Source organism: Bombus pascuorum, chromosome 2 (assembly GCF_905332965.1).
Source record: "Bombus pascuorum chromosome 2, iyBomPasc1.1, whole genome shotgun sequence".
NCBI classification, from domain to species: Eukaryota; Metazoa; Arthropoda; class Insecta; order Hymenoptera; family Apidae; genus Bombus; species Bombus pascuorum.
Genome location: NC_083489.1, coordinates 5344257 through 5366327, shown reverse-complemented (window position 1 = coordinate 5366327; position 22071 = coordinate 5344257). Strand labels below are relative to the sequence as shown.

Below are 22071 nucleotides of genomic sequence, written 5' to 3'. Positions count from 1 at the left end.
CATAATTATTCTATAAAATTATCGTTTCTTTTTATTTATTTATCACATTACAGTCTCGTAGTAGTCTCGGTAGTCTGTTACAATACATATCAGTGTCTCTAAAGCCACTTATGGTGGCAACGATGGTTAGCTAACAAAGTAAACTCCCTGGTCAGTAAACGCGGCGTTACTGGTATTCAGGTTATAATTTAATTATATTAACACACTTTGTATTATTGAGATAACGTTTATAGATAGTACATCCTAAAGCATCTAACTATCCTAAAATACTCAAAATATCATCATTCAACGTGTTTTGGTTGTATCTTCCACAATTGTGATAATTACATACTAATAATACTCGAGCAAACATAGCATGGAAGTGACTTTATGAAACCATCCTATAAAATATCTAATTGCGCATGCGTAAGAAGTCCTTTACATGAAAAGAATCCCCCAATCTAGTAGGACGTAACAGCATCGGAGAGAACAGAGGTGGAAGAAAGCATTGGTTATTTACGGCGAGAATGTATCGGGTGTAAATGATTGGTTCCTTTCACGAGGAGATCCGTCGGTAGGCGGGTAGTCATAGGGCGGGGGCTCTATTGATTTAAATTTGGTTTGCCGGTGCGCGTGTCAATAGTCAACACAGTGCCGCGAAGAGCGCGCGCTCAAGCATCTACTCTTTACTGATCGTGTTCTGCGGACTAAAAGGTTAGGCCCTTCGCGGTGCGGTCAATAAAAGATATGTCGTCTAATACGAAAAACGATACGAACGAGGATGCAGAGAGTTTAAATGGACCCATCCGTTTCAAGAGTGTTGTGCCAAAAGAAAGGTCAGTTTTGTACCAGCAATTTTTGGTTCATATCAATTTGTAGAAACTTCGGTGCGGACACCAGGGACAATATCGCGATGAAGTGTTGTACGAGAGCGTGGATACTGCTAAATTACTTGCAGCCACGCCTCGAACCCAGCACTAGCTGACTCATCGGCAGATGTTACGAATCTAAAGCACCCCTTGTACTATTCGAGCGTGAAAGAGAAAAGAAATCGATCGACTTTTTTCCGTCCTGTGACAATTGTGACCTCTTTTGTAAATATCACGACCTGTTTGTGTGATAAATAACGAAAACATCGGAATGATTCATTTCTTTTATCATTTTTGTTATTACTTAGTATTTTTGATGAAAATTTCGATTCATTTACCGGGTAGAAACTTACTATATGAGAGGCTAATACTGTTTCTGTTCCTACCGATTGGTTGCTTGACCAGTCACGTGGTGTAAGAAACGCGCGCGCCAAGGATATATGAATCTTTATTCGATTTCTCTTTTATCTTTCTGCAAGACAAAACAGCAAATGGTGAAAGTATGTGTTAAATAACTGTATCTTCTTGAATTGTTAAAGGCAAAAGGTTCTCAAGTGGAATGGTTGGGGATACAAAGACTCGGAATTTCGTGTGAACCAAAAATATATCATCGAATTCACTGGTGAGAGGTAAGTCTTATCAATATTTCAATCTTCATCTTTTATTAATATTTTAGAAAATAATAATAGTAACTATAAATATTTATATATCTAAAAGATGATTAAACTTTATACATAAATTGTTTTATTTGTTTTGTGCATAGATAAATAAAAAAAATTATTTACATATATTTTAATGTTTCAATATGTTTATTTGTTACATATTATATTATAATATTTTTAATAATATTTTTTATCAATATAACAAATAAAATGTTAGTTCCCTACATGTTATGAAAGTAGATTATTTCGATTCTTTAAATTCGAAAAAAATTAATCACTTAATCTTTGTTTTAATTTTCTATGTTTTTATTTTCTACAATTTTTTATCAAAAGTTTTAAAGGCAATCAATAAACTAATAATAATTCTATAATGTTCATATTATATGTAAAGAAATATTAATGATATATTAGAGGGAAATGGTATTTTTTTAAAACATAATTTAATTTTAATTTGTTTACAAGAAACACACGTATAATTATGCTGTTAGATAATTATACTATTCCATAATTGAATAAGTAAAAGGTTGATTATGTTTCGAGAGTAGAATGACAAATAATTTAAGCTTACCATATAAGCGGATTAAGATGTATAAAATTCAGTAACACTTGTTATCACGATACGAAATTTCTAAATAGATCTAAATGAACCACTTTAATTTACTTAAGCACACATTTGGTTTTGTGTATTTAGTTCTTGCTTGATTAATATTCTAACACATTCTAGCAAATATCCGTTGCAAATAACTTCAAAAACGGGTCGAATTTATCACATAAAATCAATATACATCGACATTAATTTTATCGTACAATTGAGTTTTTTTATTTCCTATTGTATTCAACGGTTTTAAAAGATTCGTATCATCAATTTAACATTTGATTGTTCGATTCGCTTAAATGCAAAACTATTGTTTATTCGATATTCATTATGTTATTTATGTTGAAACAAAGAAGCAAATAGTTAATCTGTATAATATTTATTTTTCTACATTTAATTTATAATCTGTAATGCTTAATCTATAGTAAGAAATCGAGTATTTTGAGAAGATCAATCACTTTACTTTAACTTATAGAAAAGATCCACAACCTGAACATTAAAAAAATTGTGAAATTTTTTATTAATTTTTTACCACCCAAATTGACTCTAAGAGGGTAAAATAACCCCTGAAAATTTGGCTACTTTTCGATTTTGTGTTATAACTCGCAAATTATAAAAGATAGAAAAATAGTTCTCAAACAGAAATTGTTTCTTTTAATGAGGAATATCGTCTAGTAAAAGATTTATCAGTTATTTATATAATTAGACAGAATTTATAAACAAAAAAATTAATAATTTTTCTAAAAGTTTCTGTTTTAGCGTAAAATCTTAATCGGTAGTTTAAATAATTACGAAACAGCATAAAAGACAAATACTTTTTTTTTAAATACAAATACAAGCTTTGTTCTATTGCACAATTACAAAAGTAAGGTAATTTATATTGTATACTTCTGTCGCTTATTACACAATAAGTAAATATACCAGATGGAAATAAAAGAAAAGAATAGAACTGTAGGTATAACATATCTTCGTAAGAACTTGTCATTATCAACATGATTGTCAAACTTCTTTTTTATTCTTTTTCGTAGCAAATAATATAGATGTTTAATAAGCAATTAAAGAAGTAAGTATATAAGTAAGTAAGTCATTTATTGCACTATTTGTACATTTTCATATTTTCGGATGTAATATATAGCGACTAATAATACTCCAATAGTCTGCAAGATATGTAGGAAGAAAACCATGATATTATTCACATAATCAAGCTGTCCTCGTTGTTTAGTTTCTCTTGCCTCCTCCTTTCCCGTCTCCTCACTCTCTCTTCTTATACATTTTCCTTTTGTATATTCTATTGTATGCTCATGCTTTGACATTTAGTTTTATCTTCAGCATCTTTTCTATCTCCTCTGGATCCCTCTCCACTCGCCCGTCCAGTTACTCTAGCAATTCCTCATTCACTTTTATGTGTATGAATAGACACTTAAAGAATAGATAAATAATTTGGAAAGTACAAATGTCATGTGGATTGTATTATGAATTATTCTTCATGATAATGAAATTCTGCAAAAGAATGTTTAAGAACAATTTTGTTGTGAGAAAGCAAAATCTACTGGATTTTCAGCATTATTTGATTTCCTTTCTATCGATATAATATTCGCTTTTATACTACGACTAAGCAAGTATGTACATACACCGTAATACTTTGATGACGAAAATAGAGATAAAATAAGAAACTGTAATTTAATGATATCAATCATCGCAATTAAATAATACTACAAGATGGAAAAATATTCATATAAAGTTCTTCGTTATGCGGAATTATATATATATCAGTTACATTATTCCTCTATTCGATATTGTGAATATTTATAATATGAAATTTGTAACAATTTTTCCCGCCATGTTCTCCGTCTGTCTACCGTCTCTTTCCATCTAATAATCTAAATAAAGCAATTATGCATAGATACAAAATGGATAGATAACTATACAATTATATACTTATACAATTGTTAAAGAGATAAAACTTTTCAAAATTTATGCCTGGCAGTGTCCAGGGAAAGTCGCGTCCTCTTTCCACTTTTCCAAAATGCAACAACATTAATTTTGTATTCTAAAGTCACACAATATCTCCTCGTTTTGGTACACACTCATCTTAGACCTCTATCGCTTCTGAAAGTTCTTCGCGTGCACCTCGTTATATATTATCCAGAAATTCTACAGAATGTGGTTTAAGCAAATTAATACAATAAGCGTATCTTTTATCATATCTTGTAAGTCGATTTCTCTTCTCATTATAATATCTTATTATATTGTTATTATCCACAATTTTGAACGTAATCATAAGTAAACGAATTGTATTTGCGGGATTTACGTGAACCATTTTTATACGATCGTTACAGAGATACACTTAGATGTACTTACTAATTGTTGGCACCTATAGTACTGTATTATAGCACGCTACAAAGCAATATTTTTTATTGTTACTCTGTTTTCGCTAGACAAATGTTAACCTTCGACGATGTACTGAAATGAAAATAACAAAGAGTGAAATCACTTATTACTTATTATTTTACTTACTATTTATTATTATTTTACTTGTAATGCCCATTTAAGCATAAGTCGCTAACGCCATTATTTCTTGGAAATGGGACTTCGACACGAGCTTCGAGCATGCAGAACGAGATTAAGTGTTAAACGAAACTTGACATCGATCCTTATCGATTATTTGGTGCAAATATTGATTGACGCTCGAGTTCACGTTTGCACGTGTCAAATATCAGTATCTCTCTCATATGTATCTCTTCTCCTTTCTTTAGTTGAATTTGCTCAGATGTCACTTCCTCAGATAAGCGTTCATATCTAGTCTTAACTGCGAACACTAAAATGGACATTGCACGTTTACTTATTATTTATTACTTTGTCATTAAATACGTTAGTCCGTATATTTTTCTTTTTTTCCTATAACTGAATGCATACCTGCCTTACATGATGTGTCAGGTGCATAAATGTGCACCGGAAATTTTTTATTGCACCTATGTGCATAATGAAATTGAGAAGTTCTTCGGTCGTCGAAGAACACAATTCAACAATGTAACAAAGGTTGTATTTATATTAAAAAATAACTATGTTTTTTATGTTGTTTCATAATCGTTTAAATCATTGATTAAGATTTTACGCCAAAGAATGAGTTTTTTGGAAATTTATCAATTACTTTCTTTATAACTTTTTTGTAATTATATAAACAAATGATAAATCTTTGGTAATTATGTGTACAGGAAGCTACCGGCATTTGCTACATCTTGCATTTCGACGTATTTTTTATATATTGTCGGGACATAATTCTGAACAACTTTTTTCTATACACGTAATCGCCTCTCGGCTATACTTTTCGAGATAATTTCAAAAAAGTTGTCGGTAGCTCATAATGAATTCTGCTTATAATTGTGCGGCCATGATAGCGTATGCATTAGTATTGGTTGTCGGTCGTCTCACCGTGACTACGGGATTAAATAACACCTAACCCACTTATATAAACTGTAAACATTGGCGAGTATTTTGCCACGAATATACAATTATATCCGACAAGTTTTTCGCAGATATCTCGGAAACTCGAATTTTTAGGAGTCGATTTTACCTTCTTAGAGCGAATTTGGGCAAAAGAAGAAAATTGCACAATACATGGCTACATATTCTCTATATATCCCCAAATTTTCATAATTTATCAAATTTCCGGGTTAGAGATCTTCTCTTGTTAATCGTAGTTAATTACTAAACTACTACTACTAATTACTGCTATTACTATATGCTATATTGTCTAATTACTGCTAATCAACGATGAACGATACAATAAGCTTTTGAATTTAAAAAATGCAACAAGCTTGTTTAAAATCGTAAAAGCAGAATGGTAAATAGTACAAGATAAGTTTATTGAAAAATTATTTGATACAATTCCACGAAGAGTTCTTATAACGAACATGTTATATTATGCGTTTCTTATTATTTATTTTTATTATGCAGCTGCTTACTGTTTACCAATACGAATTACGATATATTCTGTTGTATATCGATTCTTATATCGCCTTTAAATTATTTTTTTGATTTTATGTCGGTTTCGAAATAATTCTAGAACTATTTGCCTCGTGTCAGTTTCATGATAATTTAAATCTAATATCACGTTAAAATATTAAAAACATTCAGTTATGCGTCTTTAATTATTCATTCATATTCCATAGCTGCGCACTAATAACAAATTATGATATACCTACATTTTACGCTTGAAAATTACATTTTACAAAAAATCGTGTTTCACAAGTTTTCTGCAATATTTTAAGAGAAAATGTGGTTTGTGTAGATTCTTTGATTTATCACTATATATATTATTTGGTGTTAAATTGTGAACTGAAGAAGACGAATTAACTCGTCACTCAGAGCCTTAATAATTTTAATATAATAATTTCTTTATTTATAGGTTCTAATGTTCTGTTTTTTAATCACTTGTTCCGTTCGTGTCGTAAATATATTATGTAATATTTATATTTGTACGAATTAAAGTCGATCCATCTGACAATGACAATTCCATGGTCATAAAATTTCTGAATAAGGGATGATGCAGTTAACAATTTAAATATATCGTATTGTAGATATATGTATTCTTGGACAATGAATGTTATTTTCGAAAATATATTCTATGTAATTGTCTCAAGTTCGCACAACTAAGAAACTGTTTCTTATTTACTTTGTTGGTCTCGAAAAACGCAGTTACACTTAATGTTTTCTATCCAGAAAATTGTTTCTAATGAGCCTAAACAAACGTATGTGGTACAAGCTAGCAAAAATATAAATATAAAAATATATATTCTCTTTGTGTGTTTACTGATTTTTGTTTAAAATGTTTAATTAATTTTCATTCATTATTGAAAATTAAATGAATTTTAGTAGAAATTGATTATAATAATGAAATATTATAAAACATAACTGAAACCCTATTCTTTGTGATATTTCGTTAAAGGAAGAAAGGAAACATTGTTTAAGTGGGTTATGACCTCAATAACGACGTTTAACTTCTGGGAAACATATGATTAAGTTCATATACGATCGTCATGATAAGATACGCTGATTAAACAAATCTAAATGTAATACTAATAGTATAATTTAATACGAGACATCTCACTTAATCTACTAACTTGCAACTCATAATATTATATTACTATAATTATAACAGTTAAATAAAATCAATCATGATAAAACACATCCTTATGATAGTTAAGTGAAACCAAAATAAAATAGAAGTGTAGAAGTATTTTATAATGTAATTTCTTAAAATCGAATAAATTATATAGAATTTAATTTCATCCATCATCATACATCCTACGTCATTTCGTGTTTTACATATACGTAATTTAAATTCAAAACTTGAAAGTGGAATTAACTACTTTTAGTATTTCAATTTGATTATTAAATCAAATTTTTAATTAATTTTGATTAATATAAATTTTATTGCTAATATCTAGTACTTAATAAATAACTATTTTATATATTTTATTTAATTCCTTTGCCTATTAATTTAATTAAGAAGTTCACTGACACAATCAAATTTTCATAATTAAATAATCTTATAAGTAATCCAAAGTATTATATTTTTCTTCCAAAAAATTAACTTGTCTATACTTCTTGTTGGTCCCTTTTTTAAGTATTGTTATTACTGTACAAATAAATATCGAATTAATTTAATATCAATATACTTTATTCTTCTTTGTAATGTTTTATTACTCTTGTTAATAAATGAAATATTTTTACAGATATCCGATTGGAAACCAGCAACTTCCTTATTTCACGCAATGGGTAAAAGACACATTTGGTATAGATCCGACCCAAAGGAATATTTCTCAATCGATACCGACAAATCTACCAGAACCGATCATATCGTTGAAAGTGTTGGAAGCGATTCAAGAATTAAAGATCGAATATTCCTTGAAGGGTATCGATCGGTTGGTTAGAGCACATGGGCATACACTTCGGGAAATTTATCTCCTCAAACATGGATCGTTCGATCGAATACCGGACATAGTTCTCTGGCCAAGTGAGTAATTTTAAATTGTTATATTATATTTTTAGTGATCTAAAATATCTTATCAACGTGTTTAATTATCGTATCGGTGATACAGTTCATATACTTTCACATTGATAGTAATATGTATTAGTATACACTGTATGATGTAGTTGTTGATCTAAAAAACATGATCTAGATAATAACTACCAATTAGAAACTATCTATGTACTTATTATGTACATTTTGTTTATTACATTGCAGTTCATATGATATTCCTTGTGGCAATATGTACAAAAATCATCTGTTAAGAATTATCAACTCATTTTTATCTTTTCAGGTTCATTTGTTTTTTTCTTTTTGTTTGTTAATTTCTTTTAGCTATTACTAAGAAATGTAAAACCATTACTGTTACGGTAATTCAATAAATTAATGCAGTTACTTTCAAAATCAATAAGCAGTAAGACTAAAACACTTGTAAACAAAATAAATTTCATAATTTACACAGCATGTCAATATAAAGAAAAATAATTATCAACTGCTTGTTACAAGTAAATATAAATATACATACGTGCAGATTTTTCTTAGTTCATATTCTTTTTAAATTCAAATGTTTCACTAAATAGTTCATTTAAATGGAAATTTAATATATATTTTGCCACTTGAGGTGAGATTTATCGTTTAAAGTTTCTTTCATTTATTTAAGGCACGTAATAAACTAAAAGCTAGCTTCAACTATGTATAGTGTATGAAATGAGTTGAATATCGAGTAGATGAACTACAAACTTCTGAACCTTGACTTAGTTATATGTGAATATGTTGTCTATAATTTCCGGAAAACGTTTCTCTGTTATATCATGAACTACGCGAATAAGTGATGACGAATAAGTAAACGAATACCTTTTACATACGTATAAATGTGAAACGACACAATGAATATTTGCTTTATCTTTTCATTTCGAATATCTTTTCAATCGTTACATATTCATAAAAGATATAACTTAGAAAAAGACGAAGCTGGCACCCCGCTGGGGGTAGCCACCCACGTGCTATATTTATTTTTATTTTTTTTTTTTCTCACCAATAAGATATAACACTTTACCAAATGTCCTTCAGGACAAATTGTAAAAAAAAAAAAAAATCAAAATAAAAAAAAAAGAAAATTGTTACATACGTCAAAATTACTCTTTTGTAAGATAGTGTAAAGAATTAGGAATTAGTATAGTTAGAACTAGTATAGAAGACATAGTCAACGAAGAAGAAAAAGATAGGTCTGTAGACTGGTCGACGAAATTGGAAAAGAAGAAAAATTAAAATTAGGCAATTAGATAAAGATTTATGCAATATATAAAAGATAATAGACATATATAATAGCTAATAGTTAGAGATAGATAGATTAGACAGTAGATATATGATATATAGATTGTAATAGAAAATTAAGAATTGAATGAATGAATGGATGTGTGTGTAAATTGTAGTTGAATCAATGAAAATGCAAGGCAATAGGGAAAATAATTGTGTACCGAGTTCTTTTCTCGGCCGGAAGGCTAAAAATAAACTGTACTACTATAAAATCGTAAAATCTTTGTGCTATCATTTTTATTTACTCTTCATTTCCATTTCCTTTGTTACTTAAAAAATAACCTATCGATTAATGTCACTTTAATGTCACTTTAATTTTTCTACATATATCAGTGTTTGTATTATATTATGTCCTGAAATGGATTGATATTTTATCTTTTGAATGCTTTGAGTGAGAATAGTACTTGCCTACAAGTGAATATATTTCCAGAGTATGACTAATTTAGCTCCTCTATACGGCGCAGTGGGTAGACATACCTACATACACATATTTATTCACCCATTACGTAATAATCATATTATCATGCATTTATTAGTGTTATTGAATTAATGTTATAGAACAAAACATAAATGTTTTATTATTGCTTACTTCTTAAATTCATAAATGTTTTATTCTCGTCTATTTCTTTAAATTCATAAACCTGTTTTATTATTGTTTATTTGCCTAAATTCGTGGATGTTTCGCTACTACTTATTTTTTAAATTCCCGATGTAGTAGGAGTAACCAGTAATATAATATTGTCGCAAATCTTCAATCTAATACTAAATTTGATATGTAATACCGTAAATAAGATTTAGTTGCAGCATGTCTGTGAAAATGTAGTATATGTTTGAAATAATTCGAATTTGAAATACATGTTTTTCTTGATCGCATCGAATTTGTTGTAATTTCAATTTTGTTCAAATATTCCAAATGATTAAGAAGTTAATTTTCTTCAAATTGTTAGATCACAAATTAGATTACTGTTTCTTAGATTACAAGATATATATGTTAAAGAAAGGGCATCGTTATTGAGTAGAGCCGAACAAGGTCAAAAATGAAAATTTAAGTTTTCTCAAATTTTTCTTAGATTACAAAATATGTCAAAAAGTTGACATAATTATCGAGCAAACCTTAACAAATCAGAAGCTAAAATGCTTTGTCTTATAACAATGACATCTGTGTCTATACATTTCCAGAGTGCCACGAGGACGTCGTAAAAATAATTAAATTGTGTGCTCGATATGGGTCAGTCTGTATTCCATTCGGCGGTGGAACAAGCGTAAGCGGTGCTGCCTCTTGTCCGACGAACGAACGGCGAACGATAATATTGTTGGACACTTTGCAAATGAATAGAATACTGTGGATAGACAGGGAAAACCTAATTGCTTGTTGCGAGGCTGGTATTATCGGCCAGGACCTTGAAAAGCAACTCCGACTGCAAGGTCTGACTTCTGGCCACGAACCCGATTCTTACGAATTTTCTAGGTACACCATATTATATTAAAACAGAATGTCCGTTTTGTTCGTTCGCAACAAATATTTGTTTAAGATATCAACTGTTTGAATACAAACACGTGTAATTTTGCGACGTTTTACGCAATGTTTGTATATGTATAATAAGAATCGTCATAGCTAGCAAGTTATAAAGTTCTTTTTTTTTTTGAAATCTTCTATTACGTATTTGTGAAAGAACGTATATGGAAAAAAATGGACATTGAATCGTTTTAATTAGCGTACTTTTCATGGAATGCCTTATTGCGAACTGCTATTCTAAATTTGACTTTATTTTTCTTCTTCTTGCTGTTTTGTTTAATTGTAAATATAATTTTTTTATTTAAGAGATAGATTAAAGTTTATAATGCAGTAAACTATAAAATGTAAATCTTCCTAAGTAATATTAAATGGCAATTATCTTTTATATTCAATTGGACTATTCTCAACTTCTTTAAATTAAAATTAATTCTTACTGGAGTGATTTACTGAATACTAATTACGTTACATTTAGTCGTGCATGTCAGAGAATTGTTGGAGAAGATCGTGATCATACTAAATGTCGTGAAAATTGCAGGTGCTTGTATTTTAGTATAATTAAAAGCATACTTATATTCTTTGCATGAGTAAAGCTACACAATATTTTAGTTTCATTTAAAGAATTAAAAGTTACTTCATAAAATAAAAAGCACAAAGAGCCTATCACTTACGTTTCATCTCACATTTCTATGAACAATCTTTCTTGCAAATATCATATGCACAGGTATACGATAAGAAAAGTATGTCAAATAGTTATTTACATCAAGTGCAAGACTACTAGCCGCATGATCGATTTTATTTCTTGAAAGAACAGTTTAGGTGGATGGGTTGCAACGAGGGCGAGTGGCATGAAAAAAAATCGATATGGGAACATCGAAGACCTAGTTGTACGAGTGAGAATGGTTACCGGTAGAACGGATGATCCAGAAATAACACTCGAAAGAAGTATATTGGTACCAAGAGCTTCTTGTGGTCCTGACTTTGACCATATGATCCTTGGTAGCGAAGGAACTTTGGGCGTCATTACGGAAGTGGTGATCAAAGTTAGACCATTGCCAAAAGTAGTCAAATACGGTAGCATAGTTTTCCCAAATTTTCAAGCCGGTGTATTAGCGTTGCGTGAGGTAAAACTTTATTAATTTAATAGCGATATATATAATTTAAATTTAAATACTTTTGCTATTATAAAAATTTGTTGCTATTATTATATAATATGAATTTTTAGAGAATATCTATTATATATTGCAGTTTTATTATTATTCTTTTTTGGATAGCTCAAATTAAAATAGGAACTGGAGCTTTATTTAAATTTTCTTGTTCTTGAATTCTTTTTAAAGCTTGACAAACTTTCTTGGTTATTAAGATATTTGATTAAAATTAACATTGAATATATTGCAGTTGTTTGTTATAAAGAAAACTGTACCATTTTTATGAACAGGTAGCTAAGGAACGATGTCAGCCGACTAGTATACGATTGATGGACAATGAACAGTTCCAGTTCGGTCAGATGTTACGACCAGAATCTAGTTGGTGTGGTTTACTTTTGCAAGGATTAACACAAGCTTACATTACTAGGATAAAACGTTTCAAATGGGATCAAATATGTGTCGCTACCTTATTGTTCGAAGGTAGCTCGATCTACGAGGTGGCAGCACAGGAACAAAAGATTTACAACATTGCGGAGCAACACAATGGTATTCCAGCAGGAGAAACGAATGGTGAACGAGGTTACCTTTTAACATTCGTTATAGCTTATATCCGAGATCTGGGTCTCGAGTACTACGTTTTAGCTGAATCATTTGAGACGTCCGTCTCCTGGAATCGTGCGTTACCGTTGTGTAGGAATGTGAAATCTCGTGTGATCAGAGAGTGTTATTCACGTGGTATCGAACAATATTTTATCTCTTGTCGTGTTACACAGACTTACGACGCCGGTTGTTGTGTGTACTTTTACATGGCGTTCAATTACAAGAATCTTCCGAACCCGATAGAAACGTATGAGGCTATCGAGCACGTTGCACGCGAAGAAATTCTTGCAAACGGTGGTTCTCTGTCTCATCATCACGGTATAGGAAAATTACGTTCTTGTTTTTACGCGGATGCAGTAGGAACAGTGGGAGTGTCCCTTTATAGAGCAGCCAAAGCACACTTGGATCCCCATAATATATTTGCAGCCGGGAACTTGGATCCGAAATGTTTATCGAAACTATGAGGTGAACATGAAATTGTGATAATTGCAACTTATCACATTGGAAATCATTTTAAACAGAAAGAAGAAGAGAAAAAGACAATTAACATTGCCATTTTTATCAATTGATATGTTGTGGTGGTATACAGAAACGATGATAAAGGAAGAGACTAGTATAATATAAATAAACACATCACAATGTTGTTTGGTACAAATACGGAATTGTAATTGTATCAACATTTTTATAAGTTATTATAAATAAACAAGACTCGCTTACTCATAGTACTTAATCAATATAATCTTATTTATCTGAGTTTTTTCCTTCCGTATCTTTTCTTTTTTATAAGTGATTCGTATATTCCTTTATATATCCATTGATTATTTGTCATTCTCAGTCCATAAAATTAAGATTACTGTTTTGCTATCAGGTCAGATTCGTGTATGTTTCACAAAGTGATCATCTTAAACACATGTAACTGTTAAATAAATGTACTCGATGATACTGATGTGTAAAATCATAAGCTCACTTTAAAGTAGATAGAAATGACTGAATGTCATATTCATCGTCATATTGTTGTTGTTCCCATAGTTCAGGGAGAATTTCTAAAACAGAACGGCTAATGCCTGGAACCTCACTAATTTTAGACGTGGCATCATCTTGTATTTCTGATTTTTTCTCTTTGCCATCGTCCAATGTAAACAAGTCAAGTAGCTATAAAAAATTATTACAAATAAAATCTATTATAAATTGAAGTTTCTTTCATAATTAATTATAGCGTATTTCAAGAATTGTTTTGTATTATATGTGTGTGTATTTACATCTATTTAAAGCTTTATTGTAGAAATAAAATGAGGAATATGAAGTAACATAAAAAATGTTAAAACACGAAAAAGATAAATATATCAGGGTTATATATAATATATTTTTGTAAAAAAATAAATTTATTTATTAGTTTATTACAAAACTTTTATTGTTGAAATAGCTATAACTATGCAAGTTAATAAATTTAGATTTATATATTTTACCTGATCAGTTGCCATTGTTTCTAGAGATGCATTTTCCGTTGAAATTACGGTATTTGCTGTAAGAAGTTTGAATTTCTGCAGTCCCATGATCTTTTCCTCTACTGTCGATCTTGTGATTAACCTGTATACGTTCACTACTTTTTTTTGACCAATACGATGTGCTCGATCCATCGCTTGAAGATCTTTCATAGGATTCCAGTCATGTTCCACGAATATAACAGTGTCAGCGCCAGTTAGATTTAATCCAAGACCACCGACTTGAGTCGTTAACAGAAGCACGTCTATGGATGGGTCTGCGTTAAAACGTGTTACTATGGAATGCCTTTGCGTAGTTTGTACACTTCCATCGAGACGAAGATATGTAACAGTAGGTAAATGTGCACAAAGAAGATCTTTTTCCACGATATCTAGCATTGCTTTCAATTGACAAAAAATTAAAGCTCGATGTTGGCTCACTAACTGTTGCTCCTGCGGTGGTTGATTATCTGATGTACCATCAGTAGTTACAGAATTGCGGTTTTGTTGTCGCTGTGGCTGTCCTATGCCACAATCTAATAATAATTGTTTTAATGCAGGTAACTTGGCTGCATATTCTATCTCGGCTAATGTGCTCTTTCGTTGTTTCAATGTATTACACACCTAGAAATAAAATAATTATCAATTTAAAGTTACAAGTAAAATATCTTAACGGATGTCATGTTGATACTAACAGTAGCGTATAACGGATGTCGTGGATTTAATACTAATTTGGGATGATTACAAACATTACGCAGATATCGTAATGCTTCAAAGACACTACAACCATTATTTCCAGTTGAAGTGCACGACGTAGCGGATAATAAAGTGACAGAACGTCGAGTATGGAAATCTTCGTATAGCGTACGTTGTAATGACGATAAGTCGCAATAATAGTCTTGTGTAATTTTTGGTGGTAAATCTTTGAGGACATCTTCTTTATTTCGTCTAAGTAAGAATGGCAAAACCTGCACAATGCAAAATCACAAAAAGTTGTAGATAATTTAACAAATATATTCAATTATTAGTAAGATTAAAAAATAAGATACAATGCACATGAGAAAGAAGAATATTACTTGTCTATGAAGTGCTTCCATTGCTAAAGCTCCCGCCTCTTGTTCTTTTGGGCCAGCTTTTGGTTCCCTACAGGCTAGTATAGGACGTGAGTACTTTGCCGCAAATTGTTTCTCAGTACCCAGGAAACCTGGCATTAAAAAGTCAAACAAGGACCATAATTCAAGTACATCGTTTTGTATTGGTGTTCCCGAAAGTATAAGTCTATGATTCGCATGTAATCGCTTAGTTGCCTTAGCACTTTTTGTCTTTCCATTTTTAATAATGTGACCTTCATCGAGCACACAGTAGTTCCATTGACATGTTTCGAAATAATCGATATCCTTACGCATTATTTCATAACTTGCAACGATGAGTTTGTGATAAGTAACCATTGGACGTAATTTTTCACGCTCAGGTGGGGTGCCAACATATTGTAACACTGAGAGATCTTTGGTTTTGAAGAACTTTTCTGCCTCATACACCCAATGACCAGTTAGAGTTGGCGGACACACTACCAAGCTTGGTGGGGCACGAGGATTACGATGATGATCTAAAGCTAGTATACAAAGAGTTTGTAAAGTTTTTCCAAGGCCCATGTCATCGCATAAAACACCATGAAGTCGATAACGATTCAAGAAATTTAACCAATTTAAGCCTTGTTGTTGATAAGAACGTAACTCTGCAGATACTGGAATCGGTAATACGGTATCTGGGATACTTTGTGGATTCAAAAGTTGTTCTAAGAATCGCCATTCTTGTGTTTTCTTTTCTCTAAAATATTTTAAAGATTTATGATGTACATGTTAAATTAACATTTGTTAGTAAAATTTAGACTTACATTAAATCTGGTGGATCCGTAATCGCACCAGGATCAAGGGGCAAAAGTTGCACGAGTGTTGCGAACGTAACACTACAAGCTAATCTTACAGCCTGATTTTGATCACTCATACGCCCAAGCAAAGGAACCATAAACAGCACAGCGTATGGAACGATATTAACACCTAAACTTTCGACAAGACACGCTAACGCTTCAGCTGCGCCTTGTTTTACTGAATCTACTTCGCTTGGTGCTGTTACAGTCGCTGAGTATATTTTCTCTCCACCAGTTGATTCTAGAAGTGGTATTACACGGCTTGTAACCTGCATTATTATCTGGAATACAATTTTTTGGGATTAAGATTTAATCGTCAAACTGACATCGAATATTATATTAACTTAAAGCATTACCTTCTCTGTATCTAATGTAGCTAATACAGCTATACATCTGGATGCCATGTGTCTGACAGCTTTGTAAGGATGAGCCAATAATTCACATAAGAATGAAAGGCACTCTAGGACAGGAGGCAGTAAGGCTTTATGAAGGCTGGGAGCCATAACTTCTAAAACTTGTAAACCAAAAATTAACTGATTTACTTCTTCTTCAATATTTTCACGACTACCGATTTTGTCTTTTTCTTGTAATACGTTTGGTAATATTAGTTCCCAAAGATGCGGTAAACGTGTAGGTAATTGTGCACCAAATAGAGTAGCTACAAAAAACAATGAATATTCTAAATTTATATAACGCGTTTATATCGTATTAGAATGTTGTATTGCAAACCTATAGCGGTAAGTGCTAAAGTAGCTCCGCGACGACGTGTTCTATCAGCCTTAGCTTCAGGTTCTTCATAAGCAAGTAGTTCTAATAAAGGAATTTCAGTTGTTGGTGGCCGGCCAGGCCCTCTGCCTCCACTAAGTCCGCTGTTGGTTCCCCGATTATAAGCTATTCTTTCAGCATGTTTCTGTCTATTGCTTAAAGTAAGAATTCCGTCAAATAGATTTGTGTTTGTATTACAATTTACACGAGGTGTAAATTCAGTGTCCGAGCATAGGAATGTACATAAATTGGTCGATATCTATGATATAAAGTTAAATTAAATTATTCAAAGAGAATGTAATATCCGTTTATGTTAACGATATTGTTTTCCATGCAAACCTTTGCATTAGGAGTAGGTTTTCTATCTACACAGAGATCAACTAAATACGACAAATGCTTTGCAGCCAGTTTTTGTAGTTCTTCATTTTCTTCACGTTTAATAGCTTCCATTAATGGTTTTATCAATGGGTTAAGAGGTTGTGGAGATGGAGGAAGACAATGTAACATTGTTGCAGCACCAGCGAGTGCTGCCATTGACATAACATTATATGAAAGTTGCTGTGCTGCTATATCGGCAGCACCTATTTTCACTGCACTCCGCCTTTCTTCTAAACTTTCAATCAACTTTGGCTTTAATTTAATCGGGATAGCGGTGTTGCTATAACTTCCACTAGGTCCTCCATAGCTTGTCGTATTACCCATGGCACAAAGTTTTGAAATTGGTTTCCCAGCAAGGACTGCAATTTGGTCGAGCGTCATCACTCCCGATGGTTCTACCTTGATAAGAACAGGCAGGTTATAATGTTTGAGAGTGGCAACGTAACCGCGACTGTCGTGTAACAGACGAGTAAAAGATGTGGCGATCTCATCGTAGTATACGTACTCGTTCAAACACTCCAATAGTCTCTTCCTTTTGAGAACAAATATATTATTATTGTATTGTATTAAATATAAGTAAGATAGGAAGATTTCATTTGATACCTTAAAATATCTGGTATTATAGGTGGTTTCATGTTATTTACAGTCGCCCAATGAGACATCGTTAAACCTACAATGGTGCGTTGTAATGCTGAATGCGAATTCAGATGTGCCAGTAATACTTTAGCATAACAAAGTGAAGGACTAAGTATATCTGGTGTGTAAGTAACACCTGGTGCTGGTTGTACTACGTAATGCGATAACAACCCTAACATTCGTGCAGCTCTACAACGAGCACGAGTTAAGTTTGATTTCCTTATGTTTGGAGCTACAGTTTCGATTCCACCAATATAAACTTTTAATTCGGATATGGATTTTGCATTTCCACCAACAGTATTACTTCCTCCGTTATTACTAGCATCTGATTGTCCGTCGTTACTACCAGAAACTTGATTATTCTTAGCTCCTTTATTAGGAGTGGTTATCATGAGTAAGTTCGGATTAAATGGCACGTGTTCCGGTTGCATTGCAAGGCAAAGCCATGTGCTGACAAGAGGACACGCTGCATGCAATAGAAGTTCGAGATCGCTTTGTACGACTAGATTTTCCCAAACACGTTCAGCTACATCTTGTATGGCAATTACGTGCTCTATTAACGCTCGTTGAAAAACATGACGGAGGGCCTCTTGCAATACAAGTCCACCTCCTTCGCCCCATCGTTCTTTTTTATTCTCATTATGAGCACCATCATCTTCAGTTAGTGTTTGTAATGTTTGTAAGGTGGCTTTACGTACACTGGAACTAGAATGACTAAGAAATGGCCATAATCGTGGTAAGACCTAAAACAACGTCATATTAATATTATAGTTAAATAAAAAAAATTACATTTCTATTAATATAGATCTTACTTGCGATAATGGCTGAGGTGTAATATAAGAGCGCGCCCAAGGTAATGAAAGTATAGCAGCAAGTAATTTCATGAAACTATTACATGCTGCTGCTAGATCATCTTGTTCACGTAAAAGTTCCCAAAGACGAATTACAATTGCTTCTAGTTCTGATGGTTTTAACAAACGTGGTAGAGCAGATGCTACTGGTATAAGCGCACTTGCTGCCGCAGCACCTACATCATCGACTGGATCGGAAAGACCTTGCATAGTAGCTGGAAATACTTTTGGTAGTATGTCGTCTAACAGATCATCTCGTATAGCAAGTAAATATTTGAGTGCAAGTAGCGCACCATGTCTTGCTTCCCATTCATCGTGCTCTAACAGTTTTAGCATGACTGAAAGTATTCCTGTAATTCCCCTATTTTTATTTTCATCATCTTTTTGATTTGGCACTAGTAATAAAAGAGATCCTAGTGCTTGGGCACATGTTTCTCGTACGGGCGCAACAACTTGATCAGAAACAAAATCTCCAAATCTATCTAATCCTAAAACACATAGTAGTCGCAGGGCGGCATCAATAAGCCACCGATAATGACTTTCTGCCATTTCCTCTGCAGTTTGATTCTTCGATTTACCTGCACCTATAACAAATTTCAATTAATATTGTATTTTATTACTTTTTAAATGCAACTTGCAATCATTTTTCATACCTTTTCCATGAAGTTTTACAAGTTCACGTAAAGCAGTCGCTGCTCCGTGCCTTATTTCCCATTTTTGACTAAATAAATCTTGACAGAGACTTTCTGCAAATGATTCTAGAGGCCAATTTATTACAGAATCTGGCCAGCAACCAGTACTATCTGGTACTCCATTGACTGATTCAGTCTGTGAATTATAATTAACGCCAATCTCTAATGAAATCAGTTCCTCTAATTTTATTCTTTTATTTAGTGATTCCCCTTCATTACTGATGGGAGATTGAGCATTTGAATTGTTGTGTTGAATTGAATCTTCGTTGTTACGATGGTCATCAGGTTCTCGTGAACGTTGTTTTGAAACCGTCTGTCGTGCCTATCAAATAAATGATACTATATAATATCTTACTACATTAATATCAACGAGAGCATATTAGTGACTCAATTATGTATTACCTTACGTCTAGCTCTATTCATTTCACGTCTACTAAGGCCAGTAGGTTGTTTTAGCGTTTCACTCACAGATACATTAGTTTGTATATTTGATGCAGGTGGTAATACTTCTGGCGTAAGATCTTCGTTGGTAAACAGTTCTGATGTATCAACTCCCATTAATTGTGGATGAAGGCCTAATTTAGCAGCAATTTTTTCCTTTTGATTAGGAAGTAGCATTTGCTCCCCATCAGTAGCTGTTAAATCATATTCATTGCCTTCTGATCCAGTAAGATATGAACTACGTGATAAAATCTTTTCCATATTAAAGTCTTCCAAATTTAATTTACTGTTTGGTCTTTTTGCTTCTTCATCTTCTATGAATAAAAAATTTAATATTAATAACAAAATTTAGTATATAAAAAAATAAAATTAGCTACCTGTACATGTTTCTTTTTTAATGGGTTGTGGATCCCAAGTAGGAACTTGAGCAAGTATAGCTTGTACAGCTTGTGCAGCACAAACTCTGGTATCCCATTGTGAAGACTTTAAAAGTATAGAAACTCTTGCCAATAAATGATGTAAATCATGAGGATGTAATCTTTGTGCTTCTCCTAATTGTTGTGCTGCAGCTCTTTTAGTTACTGCATTTGTCCCTGTTTCCAATAGTATGAATAGCCTGTCTAGCCTAATAGAATCCATATATTATGATGTATGCAATCATGTTATTAAATCAACTATGGATAGATACAATCATCTATTGATATTATTTTCAATTTTTTTTATTATTATATAAAGTAGAAATATAGCAATATGATAAATATACACGTTATAAAATTTTATTGAGATAATAGATATAAAATTTAAAAATATTAATCACATGAAGATTTACTATTTATTAAATATAGTTATTATAAATTATATTTTTATGTATAAAAAATATATAAATTTTAATAATAATATATTATTAATGGTACATTAATGTTTGTTATTATATCATAGTATCATAAAGAAGTAGTCTATTTTTGTACAATTGTAAGTAGATTAATGTAAATATTACTATTATTCCATACATCTCATTTTAATAACACAATTATAATTGTCATGCTTTACCTTGATGTCATGTTTACAAACTATGTTGATCAATAAACAGCTGTGAATGCCTAAAATCAAAATAAGAATGTACATGTATATATAGTATCACATGAAGATAGTATCACAAATATATGAAGAATGAACTATCATTAAAAAATAATTATATATTTGGAATAATATTTATAGTAAATAAATGAAAACATTTAATAAACATACATATCAGAAACATAGACAAAATGATCATTAAATGTATATTTATTATTGGATATTACAACAGTTCAACAGGAAATATATTGAATGCTCCAACTATACAAAATAAAATGGAGTATAGGGAATAATAAAACAACCAGCATATTATTTATTATTTATTTGATAAAGTAAAAGAAAATGATTCAAATAGGGAAAATCGATTGTCAACTTGAAGAACGAAAGTTTGTTGCAGTTAGGTTGATGAAGTGAAGATGGATAGATGACATCTGCGAGTATGCACTTTTTAATCGGTACAGAAGTTCAGGGATTTAAATAATGCAAAATTTGAGGAAAACTGTATAAGTTTTAATTAAGGAAATGAAACGGAACATAATATTTATCAAGATATCGTAAGGAAACACAATATGGACATATAAATAAATAGCGATGAACGAACGCTTGAACATACCTGATTTCAAAATATAATTTATTTTACTGCTACGCTTCAGCTAATCCGCATAGCCGTTTTCCACTGTATTGATTCCCCGAAAATCACATTACGCTCTATATTTCGAAAAAGGTGATAGATAGACAGACTACTTGTCAAATTTTTCGGAGAGAAACGCATGTTCAAGCATCAAATTTATACTGACAGCCATATTGCAAGGGAACCTGAGTTTTGTCCCCCAATTTTGCTCTCATTGGTCGATTATACGGATCTTATAAATCGATGGACCAATCAACGTTTCCCTCGTGCAATGATCATGTTAAATTGCACACGTTTTATGCGTAGGATGAAATTATGCCGCGTACACATAATTTACTAGATGCATTAATTCTTCCTAATTCTTTCAAAATTATTTCATAATTCATACTTTAAGAACATTAAGTATATACATATTACTTGTTGCTACTCATTTAATTGTGTTTTTAATCAGTATGCAATCAAATCACTTGCATAATTC

The 22071-nt window shown here is 31.7% G+C and overlaps 2 protein-coding genes and 1 long non-coding RNA gene across 4 annotated transcripts; 1 reads left to right on the top strand and 2 right to left on the bottom strand.

Annotated features, from left to right (window-relative positions):
* The first annotated feature begins 615 nt into the window (after nucleotides 1–615).
* LOC132904694 (alkyldihydroxyacetonephosphate synthase) lies at nucleotides 616–13430 on the top strand. Its single transcript, XM_060955394.1, has 6 exons — nucleotides 616–815; nucleotides 1388–1477; nucleotides 7844–8124; nucleotides 10633–10921; nucleotides 11781–12090; nucleotides 12405–13430. Exons 1-6 carry the CDS (start codon nucleotides 727–729, stop codon nucleotides 13176–13178), a joined length of 1833 nt encoding a protein of 610 aa, XP_060811377.1. The 5' UTR covers nucleotides 616–726; the 3' UTR covers nucleotides 13179–13430.
* LOC132904715 (uncharacterized) lies at nucleotides 2909–5224 on the bottom strand. The gene is made up of 2 exons (XR_009657647.1): nucleotides 4641–5224; nucleotides 2909–4568 (listed from the first exon to the last, which is right to left on the bottom strand). It is a non-coding gene; the product is annotated as an uncharacterized LOC132904715 (long non-coding RNA).
* Nucleotides 13356–21771, bottom strand: LOC132904685 (TATA-binding protein-associated factor 172). 2 transcript variants are annotated; one of them, XM_060955377.1, is made up of 15 exons: nucleotides 21576–21771; nucleotides 20936–20985; nucleotides 20263–20510; nucleotides 19847–20199; nucleotides 19406–19766; nucleotides 18714–19336; nucleotides 17869–18644; nucleotides 17227–17797; nucleotides 16852–17146; nucleotides 16479–16780; nucleotides 16090–16403; nucleotides 15272–16022; nucleotides 14891–15163; nucleotides 14181–14819; nucleotides 13356–13866 (listed from the first exon to the last, which is right to left on the bottom strand). In XM_060955377.1, exons 2-15 carry the CDS (start codon nucleotides 20944–20946, stop codon nucleotides 13678–13680), a joined length of 5706 nt encoding a protein of 1901 aa, XP_060811360.1. In that variant the 5' UTR covers nucleotides 20947–20985; nucleotides 21576–21771; the 3' UTR covers nucleotides 13356–13677. The 2 variants fall into 2 exon arrangements, with proteins under 2 accessions (XP_060811360.1, XP_060811361.1); XM_060955378.1 differs by having other exon boundaries at nucleotides 19847–20196.
* Nucleotides 21772–22071: the final 300 nt, after the last annotated feature.

Coding starts and splice junctions, on each gene's coding strand:
- LOC132904694 (XM_060955394.1), top strand. CDS start 727: ATGTCGTCTAATACGAAAAACGATACGAACGAGGATGCAGAGAGTTTA. Junction 10,922..11,780: donor GATTCTTACGAATTTTCTAG/GTACACCATATT, acceptor TTGAAAGAACAG/TTTAGGTGGATGGGTTGCAA. Junction 12,091..12,404: donor GTGTATTAGCGTTGCGTGAG/GTAAAACTTTAT, acceptor TTTTATGAACAG/GTAGCTAAGGAACGATGTCA.
- LOC132904685 (XM_060955377.1), bottom strand. Junction 17,147..17,226: donor AACCTACTCCTAATGCAAAG/GTTTGCATGGAA, acceptor TTTATATCATAG/ATATCGACCAATTTATGTAC. Junction 13,867..14,180: donor AAACAATGGCAACTGATCAG/GTAAAATATATA, acceptor AATTTTTTATAG/CTACTTGACTTGTTTACATT.